The sequence below is a fragment of the Scophthalmus maximus genome, chromosome 15 (genome assembly GCF_022379125.1).
Source record: "Scophthalmus maximus strain ysfricsl-2021 chromosome 15, ASM2237912v1, whole genome shotgun sequence".
Lineage (NCBI taxonomy): Eukaryota > Metazoa > Chordata > Actinopteri > Pleuronectiformes > Scophthalmidae > Scophthalmus > Scophthalmus maximus.
This window is the reverse complement of record NC_061529.1, coordinates 3645001-3660000: the sequence shown is the minus strand read 5'-3', so window position 1 is coordinate 3660000 and position 15000 is coordinate 3645001. Positions and strand designations below refer to the sequence as shown.

The 15000-nt window shown below is 48.0% G+C and overlaps 1 protein-coding gene across 1 annotated transcript in view; it reads right to left on the bottom strand.

The window, feature by feature from the left end:
- galnt16 (UDP-N-acetyl-alpha-D-galactosamine:polypeptide N-acetylgalactosaminyltransferase 16) overlaps positions 1-15000 on the bottom strand; it is a 30086-nt gene that overhangs the window by 11450 nt on the left and 3636 nt on the right. The window contains exons 2-6 of the mRNA XM_035609672.2: positions 9759-9946; positions 8347-8445; positions 8185-8252; positions 5039-5104; positions 3115-3236 (exon numbers count right to left, since the gene is read on the bottom strand). Coding sequence (XP_035465565.2) covers positions 3115-3236; positions 5039-5104; positions 8185-8252; positions 8347-8445; positions 9759-9946 — 543 coding nt within the window. The remainder of the gene's footprint in view (positions 1-3114; positions 3237-5038; positions 5105-8184; positions 8253-8346; positions 8446-9758; positions 9947-15000) is intronic.

Sequence of the window (15000 nt, the reverse complement as noted above, 5' to 3'; positions counted from 1 at the left end):
TAAGAATCTTATGAAACTTTGACTGCGTTAGTTGGATTTCCTCCAACCGGGTAAACTTTCATTTATAACAAGAGTTTTTGCCTCGTGACCAAGTTAAAAGATGAGAAAATATTTCGACACGCTCTCTGATGCGGGAAAAACGTTGTTTTCGTCCGGACAAGAATCTTTCCCGGGCTGTTCAGACATGTGTCAAGAGAATAAATGCTCACCGACGAACATTAAATATTGCATCACTCCCCGGGGGCGACTAATAGTCTCCCATTGGAACACGTGACTGACGGCGGGTTTGATGATTAACTGTTTGGATCTTATGGTTGTGATAAACAGAGATGACGACTGGTAAACGCCCCAACTCCCTCGTCCAGTTGAACCAACCGGCATACATACAGAGGAGAGAGGGAATATATAAAAGTGTCGAACATACAGTGTGTGTGTGTGTGTGTGTGTGTGTGTGTGTGTGTGTGCGCTCCCTCGTTCTCCCCCCACAGTTCATAATGGATGCAAATGAACGAACTGTTCATTTACCTCCCGCTGCACAAGCAACACGAACACAAGAGTAAATACGGCGGAGGAGGAGGCCGACCATTGATCGCTGACAGTTTGTGTGCGAGCGTCGCCGGCATCTGTGTGCGGACGTCCGGCTGTGCCAACATCGCTGTTTGCCCACAAGGCATCTGTCTGTCTGGGTGCGTGTGTGTGTGTGTAGGTGTGTGTGTGTGTGTGTGTGTGTGCGCTTGTGTGTGTGTGTGGTTTGTGAAGTCGAAGCATCGGGGACACTCCAAATGACTGTTTCCAATTAGAGCAGCCCCCTCTCTGAATTCCTGCGCAACATTTTGAACCCATCCTGAACTTTGTGCTAATTGCACCAAAAAGAGGGAGAGAGAGAGAGAGAGAGAGAGAGGGAGAGAGAGAGAGAGAGAGAGAGGGAGGGAGGGAGGGAGGGGTTGTGGGTGTGAAATGCCATCCCGACAGAGAGCAGGAAGTGATGCTCTCAACTGCTTTGAGCGACGGACATTTATTGGACTTTGTAAATGAGCCTCTGTGATTTGGTGATGCATGAAGAGGCTCCCACTTCCAACATGGCCGCCACTGATCCGACCTCTCAATATCTCCACCGCCTCTTCTTCTTCTCTTTTCATTTCTCTCTCTTAGATTCATTGCACAGCTGAGATTTTGTCTCTCTTACATTCGGCCGATTTTAATGTCACGTAAAATAATAATAAAAAAAAAAAGGAATTTAAGCTTAATTTGCATTTACAGCAAAATACACTCGAGTGCAGGACAGAATAAAACATACGTTTCGCACGACTCAGCCTTGTGCACTCGGAATTTCACAGTTTCCGCAGAGATCCGCGGCTACTTCATCACCCAGTGATGTCACATCAGCGTCTGAGAAAGAAAACCAACAGAGGACTCACTGTCCAGCCGGGGGGGGGGAAGGTCGAGGCCGAGATCCCTGTTCTTCGCCCGACTCTGAGTCGTTCTCACTACTGTACGTGCGGATTACATTTTTCCTCGCTGAACAGAATCGTGATGGCAGAAAAAGCCTTTCTTCTGTGGGGGGGGGGGGGGGGGGGGGGGGGGGGGGGGGGGGGGGGGGGGGGAGCTAAACCTCAACACATTATTATCTTGAGGGATTAAGAATGAAATATGTTGAATTCCATCAGCGTATGAATTCTTGAGTTACGGCCAACCAAGGTGACCGGGCAATTTTCGAATCGGTTCATCCTTGAGTCCAAGAGAAGAAATTCCCCTCGCGTCGCCGCCGCCCCTGAGATCGTTACGTTGACCTTCAGATGACCCTGAAACAGAACGGGTCATATACGACCTAGGGGAAAGTTCCTGGGGTCAAAACGCAGCTATATTTCCCTCCCTACATTCGTCAGGGATTTTATTATTAATGTACTAATACTGCGATGGCCAAAATATGTATTTTTCATGACAGGAGCGGAGAAAGCGGGACGAGGATGAGGAGAAAGAGCCGACGGGAGAGTCCTCTGAATAAATAAAGTGTCGAGGTGGACGAGCCAGACGCGGGGAGGAAAAGGGAGCGGACCAGTGAATGAGGCGCGGTTGGACGCGGCGCAGTCTGAGTGTCGGACCCTCGGTGGGAGCACACGCGAGGGGAGGCGGAGGGATCGCTGAGAGAAATGTGGAATGAAACAGATTTGAGGAGCAGCTGTGAGGGGCTCAGAGATGTCAGGGCAGGGAGGGGAGGAGTCCGTCGCCCAACAGTGAGGGATGAAGGTCTCTTTCCACATTACTCCTTCTCAACGACACACACTCGGAACGTGTCCGCGTGTCTCTACGTGTGTGAGAGTGTGTGTGTGTGTGTGTGTGTGTTTGCACGTTTTGTGTGTCTGCACTTAAAAGACCCTGAAACCCTGATACAGAGAAGCAGACGAGGGAGGAAGGACAGAGCGAGGACTCGCACAGCCCCAAACAACGGTTCACACGGGAAAACAACCAACCCAAAATTGAAAATGACAGCGCAACCCCCCCCCCGGATAATGAAGAGTGGCTGCTTTCACATTTCATTCTGTTCACGTTCCCATTTGGGAAATTGCGAAAACGTTTCGTGATTGGATGTCGTGGCGCTGGCCCCCCCCCCCGGTGGCCCGCATACTTCGATCTGTTCATATGTGGAGAATCTTCCCGCTGCAATTTAAAACAAACAAACAAACCCAGAGAACGAGCAGCCTGCAGCAACAAGCAGAGCTGTCGCTTAACACAAACCACCAACACATCTGGTCAAAAACACTCCCGAGAGTCAAGTGGGGAAACACGTCGGCCGGGAAAATATGGCGCCGGCCGTTTTCCAGCAGCGGCAAAGTGGGAGTGTGACATCAGGTCTACGCTGAGCGCTTCTTTTACGACGCCCGGTGCCAACATATTACATCACAGCCAATAAAAAAAATCTGCCCAGAAAAGGAGCTCAATCCCCCCCGAGGCGTTACGTCACACAAAACTGTGTCTCACCTCCCAAATATGTGTGTGTGTGTGTGTGTGAGCTGCACATATTAAGTGTGTAGTTGGACAGCGTGAATGACGGCAGAGTGCGTGTGTCTTTGTGTGTGTGTGTGTGTGTGTGTGTGTGTGTGTGTGTGTGTGTACCTCCTTGACGCGCTGGATCATCGGCTGCAGCCAGTCAGCGTTGACCTCGCAGTGGCTGTCCAAGAAGGTCAAGATGGAGGCCGAGGCCGTGTTGGCCCCTCGCACACGCGATCGGATCAGACCTGAGGGAGGAGGGGGGGGGGGGGGGGGCACGGGGTATAAATGACACTGATGTTACCAAATCGGTGGTTATAACGAAAATGTCAACCTTTTTTTTTTTTGTCACCCGACGTAGCAGAGAGTTGAAAACCGTGTCTCGGACCAGAGACTGTATATTAAAAATGCCGAGGGCCTGTATTCTCTGGAACGACCAGCAGAGGGCGACTCGGCTGGTTTGCAAAAAGAAGTCTACGAGAAAATGACTCGACTTCTCCCCTCATTCATAACGTCAGTAAACATTTTACTGAGGAGTTTATGGTTCAATCTCTAGTTTCAAGTCTTCTTCGATACAGGTTGATATTCATTTAGTAAATGATCCCATTTAGGGTCAAATAGACGATGGCGCACGGTACGCATTGGGGGAGTGGAAACAGCGTGATTGACAGCTAGTCCTGACCCATAGGAGGAGGTTGCAGGTGTCAGTCAGGCCCCACCCCCCGCTCCTACATCTGGTTTAAAAAAAACAAAATGGCGCTGGTCAAAATAATGAAAGGCCTCACAAACCAACGGCCGACGCCACGGTCGGCTGCCACTCGGTACTGAGGCAACTGTCGACAGAAGAATGAGCCTCTCGTCGTCGGAGTGTTGAACATTACCGCAAAAACAGAAAGAAACTATCGACACATGATCCTGAGAGACTGAATGTCATGTTGATAAATTGTGTATTTAAGTGGCTGAAGACTGAAGGCCACCCCAGGTCCCATTGTCTCTGTTGGATCAGTTATCAGGGTTTTGCAGGAATTCAAATACACAGCAAGTCACATCTCCAGTTTCTCCTCCAGACCCACAGTTTCCCATTAGAGTCATTTATTTGTTCAGAGTGAATCTCCTGTGTGTCTGGGATATATGTACGTTCGACATTAGCCGGCAACGCTTCGACGGAAACAAACAGCCGGTAGAAATGGAACCAGTTAATTGGATTAGTCTGAGGTGGAAACCAGGAAAGTTTGTGCCCTGGCAACCGCCTGCCACCGAGGTGTCGTTTGTCGATTTAATCAAAGTGATTTGCATTTAACACGTGGATCGGAGGAGGTCAGATGTCTCTCGACTTTGCCTTCCACAGCATCTGCCGTTAACAAGACAGTCGAAACGTCGTCATCTGATGTCGCCAGTGACACACACTTATGGGTTAGGGTTAAAAATAATTGTACCTTTCTATAAAACAGTACGAGAATAAAGAGTCTGAGCATCTTTGTGAGGGTCCTACTCTTATTTCAGAAGCCAGTCGTGCAAGAGTGAGCCCTGATTTCACCTTGTGTGCAGAAATAATGACCATATTCATAAAACACCGTTCACATACACCTACAGTAGGTTCATGCTCAAACGACCCTGTCTCGTAGATATCATGTAGCATGTTTTTGTTTTCAACTAAAACCTTTGTTTTTTTCAGAATCAGAATCAGAAATACTTTGTTGATCCCGCGGGACATTGGGTTTCGTTACAGTTGCTCCAAGTTTCCGTCGGGGTGATTTACAGCTTGATTCCTATTTCTATTTTTGACTGATTTGATTTTGATTCAGTTGATATTCAGAGATTTTTTCTATTTACCTTTTTTTAAAAACCTGTTTAAATTGACTCGAATAAACATTTCTTGAATTTTCTTTTGGCCTTGTTTATTTAAGATGGCATGAGACACGTGTGCCTTTATTTCAGATTGCTTAAAACCATTCACAGCACCTCTCGTGGCAGTGTCTCTCTCTTCCGGTAAGTCTCCCGTTTGTCTCCTCCCCACCCTCCCCTCCGTCTCCCCCGCCCCTGCACTCACCCTCTCGCCTGCCGTTCCTCAGGCAGCGCACTTTGGGGATCTGGGAGAGCAGCTGGCAGTCCTCAGCTGGGGGGGGGGGGGGGGGGGGGGGGGCGAGAGAGAGAGAGAGAGAGAGACGGGATGTTATGGTGGAAGCAGAACACGGAGACAAACATGTCGTCGTCTCACACACACCCACCACGCCCCCACCCGCACTCACACGCACAAACACAGGGACACGAGTGCACAGCCACACAGATACACTCCCTCTGCAAAGATACAACGTCCATCTGTGCTCCATCATCTCACGCCTGCAAATGATCAGAGACCTTAACGGAAACATCGCACAGTTCGGAGGGACGGAGGGCCCCAAACAAGAGACCTCCACCGGATAATTCGATTCTAAATTCATTTTTCCATAAACAGACCCAGCGAGCGGCCCTTTCCCATCACCACCATCATCATCATCATCACCATCATCATCATCATCATCATCATCATCCGCTCCCATGAGCCACGTGAGCATTATCTGGACCTGCTGTTGGTGCACATGGATGGACATCATCACAAACAGCCTGCGAGGACAGGTACACACACACACACACACACACACACACACACACACACACACACACACACACACACACACGCACCCTTGGGAGGATTAGCATTAGCAGCGCAGTGCGAGTGTGATCCTGCTAAGAGGTTGTAGGTAGATCAAGCGTCAGAGATGCGGCCGCACGCTGACAGACGGGCGCTCGACAAGCTGCACTGCTGCGCTTCGATTAAATGTGTACACACCTGTTTTGTTTGCATTCAAGCAGTTGGATGAGCGTGCGTGTGTGTGTGTGTGTGTGTGTGTGTGTGTGTGTGTGTGTGTGTGTGTGTTTAGTGAAGAGGAGGGGGAGGAAGAGCAGAAAGTCACAGATCACACCCACTGAGCAGATGTTGCATTCTCTCACGTGTGTGTGTGTGTGTGTGTGTGTGTGTGTGTGTGTGTGTGTGTGTGTGTGTGTGTGTGAATGCTTGCATCATTAATACTGTATATTCTCATGTAACTGCACACTGTGCATGTTTTGAATATAAAGTGTGTTTGAGCAGGAAGAATATGTATGCCTAGATGAAACATAATAAAAATATATATTTTTAATTTAAGTTTTTTGGTTGATAGGACATTTTGTCCCCTGATGCAATTTACAACGGGAATATACGAGCTACTCCCCGCTGAGGAAAACTGAAAAATGGCAAAGTAAACAACAGGTGAGTAGAGAAATTAAAACATAAACAAATTATTAAATTGGAAATGAGAGGAGGTGGTGATCCAGAGTGTGAGTTTGGTGGACGTCATTCAAGCCGCGGCTCCTATTTGTACAACAAAGTGAATGTGATTATCTCCCTTGAACCCTCACAGTACAGTACAGTACAGTACAGTACAGTACAGTACAGTGTTTACTGCAGCGTCGTCTCGTGACACGAGCTGTTGTCTGGACTCAAAGTAAAGATCACTGCCCTTGACTGAGGACACTGGCGAGCCTTAACAGGATTACACCGGGGGAAGGTCGATCCCTCCTCCTCCTCCTCCTCCTGCTGCTGACCACCGGCCTCATGATTTAAATCCAAGCCGAAGTAAAAAAAATGCTCATAATGATCATGATGTTCTCGCGGCAGCGTTGCGTCTCCACGTTCATTTGCACGTACAGATCTTCTCCAGCGCGGTTCAGTGCCGAGGGGCAAATAAAAGGAGCTGCCGAAACGCTACTGTTTCGACGTCTGGCCTGCTGTCACACCTCCGAGAGAGAGAGTGTGTGTGTGTGTGTGTTGGAGCACTCAGTGAATGTAGGTCATTGTGCTCCTTGCCTCCGACAGAAAGATGCATGTGGTGGTAAATACAGAAATAAGCGCGGCGGACGGTAACAAGCGTGAGCTCATGTAGTTTCTCGCTGACAAAGGGGGAAATAATTTGCCAAATCGTGGTTCTCCTGTAATAATTCCACAGGCCCGGTCGGCAACATTACGAAATACAGCAGCACTTCATCCGCTCCTCGTCTCTCTGTTCCTCCTGATGGTTGCTGCAGCTCCGGCTCCTGTTTCGACGCAGTGAGCAGATCCTCAGGATGCTCCCACTGTCTGTGATATTCTTTTTTATATAGAATATTCCTTTGACATCTGCTCCGCTGATTTTCATAGCAGACGGCACTTGTCACCCGGAATCAAAGCCAGGATTTTAGTATTAAAAAGGCTGCGAGGCGAAATTCTGGTGTTTTTTTTTTTTTAACTAAGCCGCCGTGTTTGTCACATTTCCTTTAAATTCGTTTACCTGTTTCAATATAATGCAGATTTCTCATCTGCCTGATGATCCGACTGCTGGTTCAAAGTCAGTAACATAAAATCATCGAATGCCTTTGTTGGGCAGCGACGGAGGAGAGAGGAGACACGTTGCACTGAACCCCCGGCTGTGCCTTGGTCTGTAATATGAATATGCTGGAGAAATAATAAATCCATCCGTCCATCCATTATCTATGACTCTCTTATCCATATTTAAACATATACCTCTGTCAAGGTCGTACCATTCATTTAGAGTCGTTTTCCAGCCCAACCAGTTCAAATAATCTCCGTCCTTTTAGCTCCTTTTTGGCTTCGGACAGAAACGTGCTCATTAGCTGCAAAGTGCTCCACTATTTTCTCTCCGGCTTGTCGCAAACTTTGTCCGTGAAACCAGAGCAGTTCAGTTGTAAGGGCCGCGAAACCAAAACCAACGAGCTGAAAGACACTAAACCCCCCCCCGTGTAAACATGGACACCGCTTGATTGACAGCTCGTGTCGTCCAACGGGTGCAGGTGTCCTCGAGCCCTAAGACAGACCCGCCCCTCCCTCCTCCACATATAGCATACACGTGTCGGAACGGCAGCTCACAAGCCAATGAGTGACGTCACACCTTTCGCACAATACAAGTCACATGATCCACTGTTGATATGAAAATATAGATTATAGCCTTATTAAAGATGCCGATCCTTTAACACCAGTCCTGTGAATCCGAATCGGTCCTATGAAACCTCCTGCCTTTAAAATCCCAGAGACAGTTGAGAGGATAAAGCTTCACTGTTCTCGGAGGAAGCTCCGCCTCGGCTTTTCTCCAGCGGTAAAGAAAAAAGACAAGGGCGACTCACGGTCAGAGCTGAAGTCGTCTATCAGGATTATTTCTTGAATCAGAGCCGGGGGACTCCGCGTCAGGACGCTGAGAGGCGGGAGACGGGAGAGAGAGACGGGGATCAGAGAGTTCACGACATGACGGCTCCCGTGTGACAGTCGGGTGTGGGAGCCCTCGTTACCTTCTGATGGTGCGGAGGAGAGTCGAGCGGGCCTCGTTGTGGAACGTGATGATGACGCTCGTGGACGGGAGGTCGCCGTCATAATTCAGCGAGGCACACCTACAGCACAGAGGGAGACAGATATATATATATATATAACGGCGTGTGAGCGGGGTTGGACGTCTTTGCTCTGTAGGAATCACATGTACAGTATGTGGTCGATTCTCTCTGACGTCACTGACAACACACACACACACACACACACACACGCACGCACGCACGCACACACACACACACACACACACACACACACACACACACACACACACACACACACACACACACACACACACACACACACACACACACACACACACACACACACACACACACACACACATTGTTGCTGTACAACGACATGGAAATTAGTGGTTGCCAGGCAACGGTTGCACAGATTTCTGACCCTGAGCTCAAATCTCAGGTGTTAAGACACGAAAAAATTTATAAAAATATATCACACACCACCGACACGGTTATTGTCCACCGCTCAGTTTGTCTACTGAAAGAACATTATAAACAGATTAACTGTTGGTGATAGAATCATTCCATCATTACGGTATTATAGCATATACAGTAAATGTATGTGTTTTATATAACAGGGTGTGGATGTAAAAAAAACCAGCAACCCTACCACCAAGAAATAATGGTTCAGTAAAATCTATGGATGGAACTAAAGATAATTGATTTTGGATTCTTTTTTTCATTCACTAAATGATCTACAAAATGAAAAATGTTCCAAAGACCAAGAAGACGCCTTCATCATCAATGTTTTGATTTTCTTTTTGGCCGACAATTTCAAATACCAAAGATGTTGGTTTATTATCACATGCAACACGACAAAAAGTTAGTTAGAAACGGCAAATATTTGACCTATCTGCTTAAGAAAATGCCCATTATTATTCCATATCATAAAAAACAACTTGTAATACATGATAAAATTTGACACATTTTTCTGAAAAGCACAAATTCACATGATTGATCGGGTAAAAGTTCCCGTCTTTATTCAAATCCCTCAAAACAACAAAACCCCTTAAATCTTTTAAAACACACTTTTATTGAAAGATTTTTTTTTTTTATCTTCCCAGGTTGAGAAGGATCTGAGACTTTTTAATAATAAAAAACGCCTCTGGGAATCTCCATCGAACTGGGATCAAACGGAGGGTTTTATATTACGTGTCGGAGGGAATGAAACCCGTGATGCTGCAGCTCAGGTTTGGACTTTTGACCCTTAAACTACCCGGAAGGGAACGAGACAGTTTTCTTCTTCTTTTTTTTCCACCTCTCCAAATCCATGTGCAGCCTAAAGCCTTTAGATTAGTCCCTGATCTGCTTGTGCAGATCACGGCGGACAGACCGCGCCTGACGCCGCTCACCTGTAGTGCCGGGTGTCCCGGATGGCCCGCTCGCTGCCCAGGCGGTCGCTCTCCTGCAGGTTGAAGGCGTGCTCTCGGTACGGGTCGTCGCCCGGCTTCAGCTGTTTCCCCGCCAGGTAGGCCTTGTCATCGAAGCCGCCCAGCAGCTGACCCTGCTGCTCAGCCCGCGGCGGCGGCGGCTGCGTCACCTGCGGGGCGGAGCACAACAAGGCGTGGGTTTTTTTTCCAAAAGCGCTCACGTCCATCGGGAGGACGGGGGCATAATATGAACCGTAGGGACTCAAAAGCAACGTCCAAATGAAATAAAGGAGAGAATTTGGGGTTTCGAAATGACACGACGAACACGAATCCTCCCTCGGTCACTCATGTTGGAGTCAACACTCGGCTCCTCCGCTGTCAACAAACTGTTCCGCTGCCACTTCTATAATTGCTGTGAAATGGCTGAACGACACATGAAACATCCTCATATTCCAAACTGTCTGTGTCCGTGAGTTGTTCGGTAAAACATGCGGCATTTTCATATTTAAAATTCCATCGCCGTCCACAAGCCTCCAACTCACAAATCCTTCTCAGCGTATAAAATACTACAAAAACCGAAACCTATGAAGTGGAAACAGAATCATAAAACTACCACACTTATTATGCTCAGAAATTACATGACATTCATTTAGCTGACGACTTTTGTCCTCGTGCTGCCCCCCGGGTTTCAGATTGTGGAGACACCCAAATAAGTCAGGTGTCATCTGCATAGCTATGGCAGGAAAAGCCATGCGAGTGAGTAATAGAGCCCAACGAAACTGGTGTACAGAGAGAAAAATCTCCCATTAATGCTGATGTCTGCTAAAGCCTTTGAAATCTGATTAATTCATTAACATATCACCAAGGTAGGGTGCTGGCCTCGCCAGTGGAAGCGATTAGGAATTCAGCCGGTGTCCTGCTCAAGGACACATTGGCATGTGGAACGGGACGAGCTGGGGATGGAGACATCAACCCTGAGACTGATCGATGACTCACTCGACCCCCCCCCCCCCCCCCCCCCCCCCCCCCGGTGGGGCATCTGCAGCTCAGGTTAACCAATCATCTGTTCAGCGCCGACGTTCAGGTAGTTCTTGTGAAAGCCACGAGAATCGCCTCCTCCGCTGAGGCGCTGCATCGCGATCCTGCTGCAACGCTGCTCATCTGCGGTCTTCCATTGCTCGAACTTATAAACCCGACTGAAGCCCAATGTTTAAGAGTTTTTCACAGGTCACAGTGTCAGCTCTAACCGAGCAAAACAGGACGGGCACTTGTCAGATCCGAATACGGAGCCTGCAAATCCTCGGCAATTAATGGATTTTGCCCGCGAGGGGGGTTTAACGCCTCGCCGGCAGCCTGGGACGGGCGAGCGCGAGGTTGGAAACAGCCGAGGAATACGTAAGAAGGCAGAGGAGAGTAAACCCCTCATCAAAGAGAAACACAAGGGCAAGACGGACGGAAGGGAAGAGGGAGAGGAACGAGAGCGAGGCCGGGGCCTTCTGCGTTCTGCGCCGCTTCATCAACAGTCGGCGTGGATGGAGGAGTACGAGGAGGAAGCTCCGGACCAGGCTGACGTGAGTGTGATCTCATTGTCGCTCCCTCCAGAGGAAAGATTCACACACACAATCCCACTGTTCTCAACCTCATCTTCCTCACCACGACCTGACAGATTGGCGCGTGCATGCTGATGGTGACCAAGGAACAAGGGTCTGAAGAACATTGGGTCTGGAGTGTTCGTTGTTACGGTAGTTTACGGTAGAGCGCCCGCCCGCTCGCTCGCTCGCCCGCCGTGAATCTTCTGGAGATTTTTTTTTTCTTCCGCATTCTCACATGGTCTCCATTTCACTCCGGGGCTGGCGGGACAAAGTTCAACAAGGGCAGCATCTGCAGACGTTTGCCTTCTCCCATGCAGCCCCTCGGGGAAAAATGTCAGCAAAATGCCCGTCAAGAAAACGGCCTCCGTCCGGATTCCACCCCGCAGCATCATCTACCTCTGACGTCGCTCATCAACGAGGCGTTTTTGCAGAAGCTGCTACCGTGTTTCTGCAGCGTTCTGAGTAAAAACTCCAGAATCCAAATAGTTCAGGTTCACTGCATTTGGCCGCTTCTACGTGACTGGCCGATTGGATGAATACTTCATGCATAAGCAGGTGTACAAGGACGTGTTCCTGCTGGGTGTGTGCACACGCAGAGACACGTCTGGCAACGCTGCTCGTCCGCACACCCACAAGATAGGTGATCGTCAAACAACACCAACTCATTTGTGGACATAATATCTTCACAGATTTAAGATCTCCTGACGGGCACAGAGAGGACACAAGCAGGGCCACGTTCCTATATTTATACCACAACTATTCATTTTAGGGGTTTCCTCTCTTCTGACAGGACTAAGACGACCGAGTCGGGCCGTGAACTAGAAAAGACAGGGAAAGAAAATGGGGCAAGAGTAAGCGGAACGATAATATCTAGTAAATACTATTCAAATCACACACGATCAACGTCACACATTCTACTCTTCATAGTTCAGAGCTCTGCCCTCAGTCTCTCGTGTCTCGCGTCCCTCGGGGATCCGCGGGTATCATCGTGACTAAATACGAGAAATGTTACTCCGACGATAGTAGGGCCTGAGTAACAGAAGGCACTTCGTGGCCCCGGTCCGCTGAATTAAACATGAGTCTCGTCTGGAAGGCGAAACCGACGTCTGCCGGCCCTTTTTTTTTTCTTCTTCGAGCCGAGCTGAGAGATTTCAGCAAATCACGTACGAGCAGAAAATCTGCCATGTTGGCGGGAGAAGCAGCAGCAGCAGGCCGCGCTGACACACACACACACACACACACACACACACACACACACACACACACACACACACACACACACACACACACACACACACACACACACACACACACACACACACACACACACACACACACACACACACACACACACACACACACACACACACACACACACACACACACACAGCATATCAGATCATGTACTGTAGTGGTGAATGGTGATGGGGAGAGATTGAGTCTTATATTTATGATCTGTTTACATGTCATCCAGTCAATGAGTATTTTCTCCTTCGGAGTTTATTCCCCTTGAGAAATGTACTTTGGATAAAAATCCGTCGTGCCACAGTTTCTGCATCGCTGTGAGTGAAGAGGAACTTCCATGGGCATGGTTTTACCAGCCTGTTGATTTTCGTTTGGCAAACCAACAGATAACAGGGATTTATCAGTTCAACGAAAAAAGTTAAAATTACACATCATATTCATAATGCGTCACGGACTCAGGATGTCCAGCTACGTTCGGTTGGAACCTGCTGAGGTTTGGTTTGATTCCTACTTGAGATCCAAACTTAAAAATAAAAAGAAATATATCATGACTGACTTTGGAAGTAATGTTTATAAAAAAGAGGCACAATTCCGTAATGCATTTGGTTTGAAATATACTTAAATACAGAAAATTCAGCCTGAGTACTTTTATTTTAGGTAAGTACACTAGCTTCATATATTTTCTATATTTGAACAAATTATGTACAAAACGCCAGGACACGTCTTCCTCCACTGTTTCTATTATTCCAAATAAAAGTTAACAGTTTCTGAACTTTAACTCAAGATTGTTGCATATTTCCTCATTTTAAATTAATAAATGAGTATCCAATGATTCATTTCATAAAATCAATTCCTGTTTAAACGACGAAATGGAAAAACGTTGCACACGAGATTGTTAACGGCACATTTCACCCAGTTCTCTTGTGAAATGTTTATTTCGTCACATGCTGCCTGGTCAGTCAGCCAGAAAGAAAATAAAAGCAGCCGCTGATCTAAAGTCTGGGCCGAGCTGAGGACAAATCAATATCAAACAATAGATTAAAAAGTGTGGCAAGCTCGGCCACACACACACGCACGCACACACACGCACACACACACACACACACACACACATACACACACACACACACACACACACACACACACACACACACACACACACACACACACACACACACACACACACACACACACACACACACACACACACACACACACACACACACGAAGGCAGATGGGAACTGTGACATCAAGTGAAAAGCTGAGGACAAACTGACACACTGATTGGCTGGATGTGGATCAGTGGTCCGATGTTTACAACGTGTCCGTCGCCGCTGCTGCTGCTGACGCCATGGCGACAGATGTGCAAGTCAGAGCGACCGACCAACCGACCGACCGACCGCTCCGTTACAGCAGAGAGAGAGAGAGAGAGAGAGACGGAGGGGAGAAGCGGTGCCGACTGTGAAATCAGATCATCAACCGAGGAGCCAGTGCAAACAGATTTCACAGATGATGTCATTTGTTAAATCAAATGCTGCTAATGAACGGATTTAGGAGGGAAATGAGAGAGAGAGAGGGGGAAACAGGAATGGAGACAAGGATGGATATGAGAGGGAAGGAATAAGGAAGTGAAGATGGAAATGATAAAAGGAGAGGCTATAGGAAAGAATAGAAGAAAGTGGGAACCGAGAGAGAGAGAGAGAAAGAAAATAAGGGGAGGATGGATGGTAGAAAAGAGGTGTATTAAAAGGATAGAAGGAAGGATGGAAGGAAGGAAGCCGGAGGAAAGATGAAAAGAAGGAGGGAAAATATTAAAGGAGATATTAACAGAAGAGAAGAGAAAGGGCAGAAAGGAAAGGCAGGAAGAAGGAAAGAAGGAAAGAAAGGAAGAGGAGGATGGACAGTAGAAAGGAAGGGAGGTAAAAGGACAGAAGGAAGGTGGAGGAAAGATAGAAGAGAGGAAGACAAAAGAAATGGACGAGACAAGTGAGCCTAAGTAAAGAGAAAGTATAGAAGAAAGAAAGAGTGAAAGAAAGAAAGAGAGAGAGAGAGAGAGAGAGAAAGAGAAAGACAGAGAGAGAGAAAGAGAGAGGGAGGCCTGGTCTCCATGAACTGTTGGACTCTTGTTGAGCAGCAGCTGGCAGCCGGCGAGCTTCAGGTCCGGTTACCAGCGGAGGACGGACGACGGCGAGGGAGGAACTCAGCCGGGCGACGGGAGGTGAACGACCTCACTGGAACACGACGACCTCGGAGAACGCTCACACTCCGGAGAGCGCCACGGTGCAAAGAGCGATCTGATTGGGATCCGGCCTGCAGCCAACCGCTCTGGTCTTTCAACAGACCGATGAACGATAAGAAGAAAAGTGTGCATCTTCCAAACATCGACC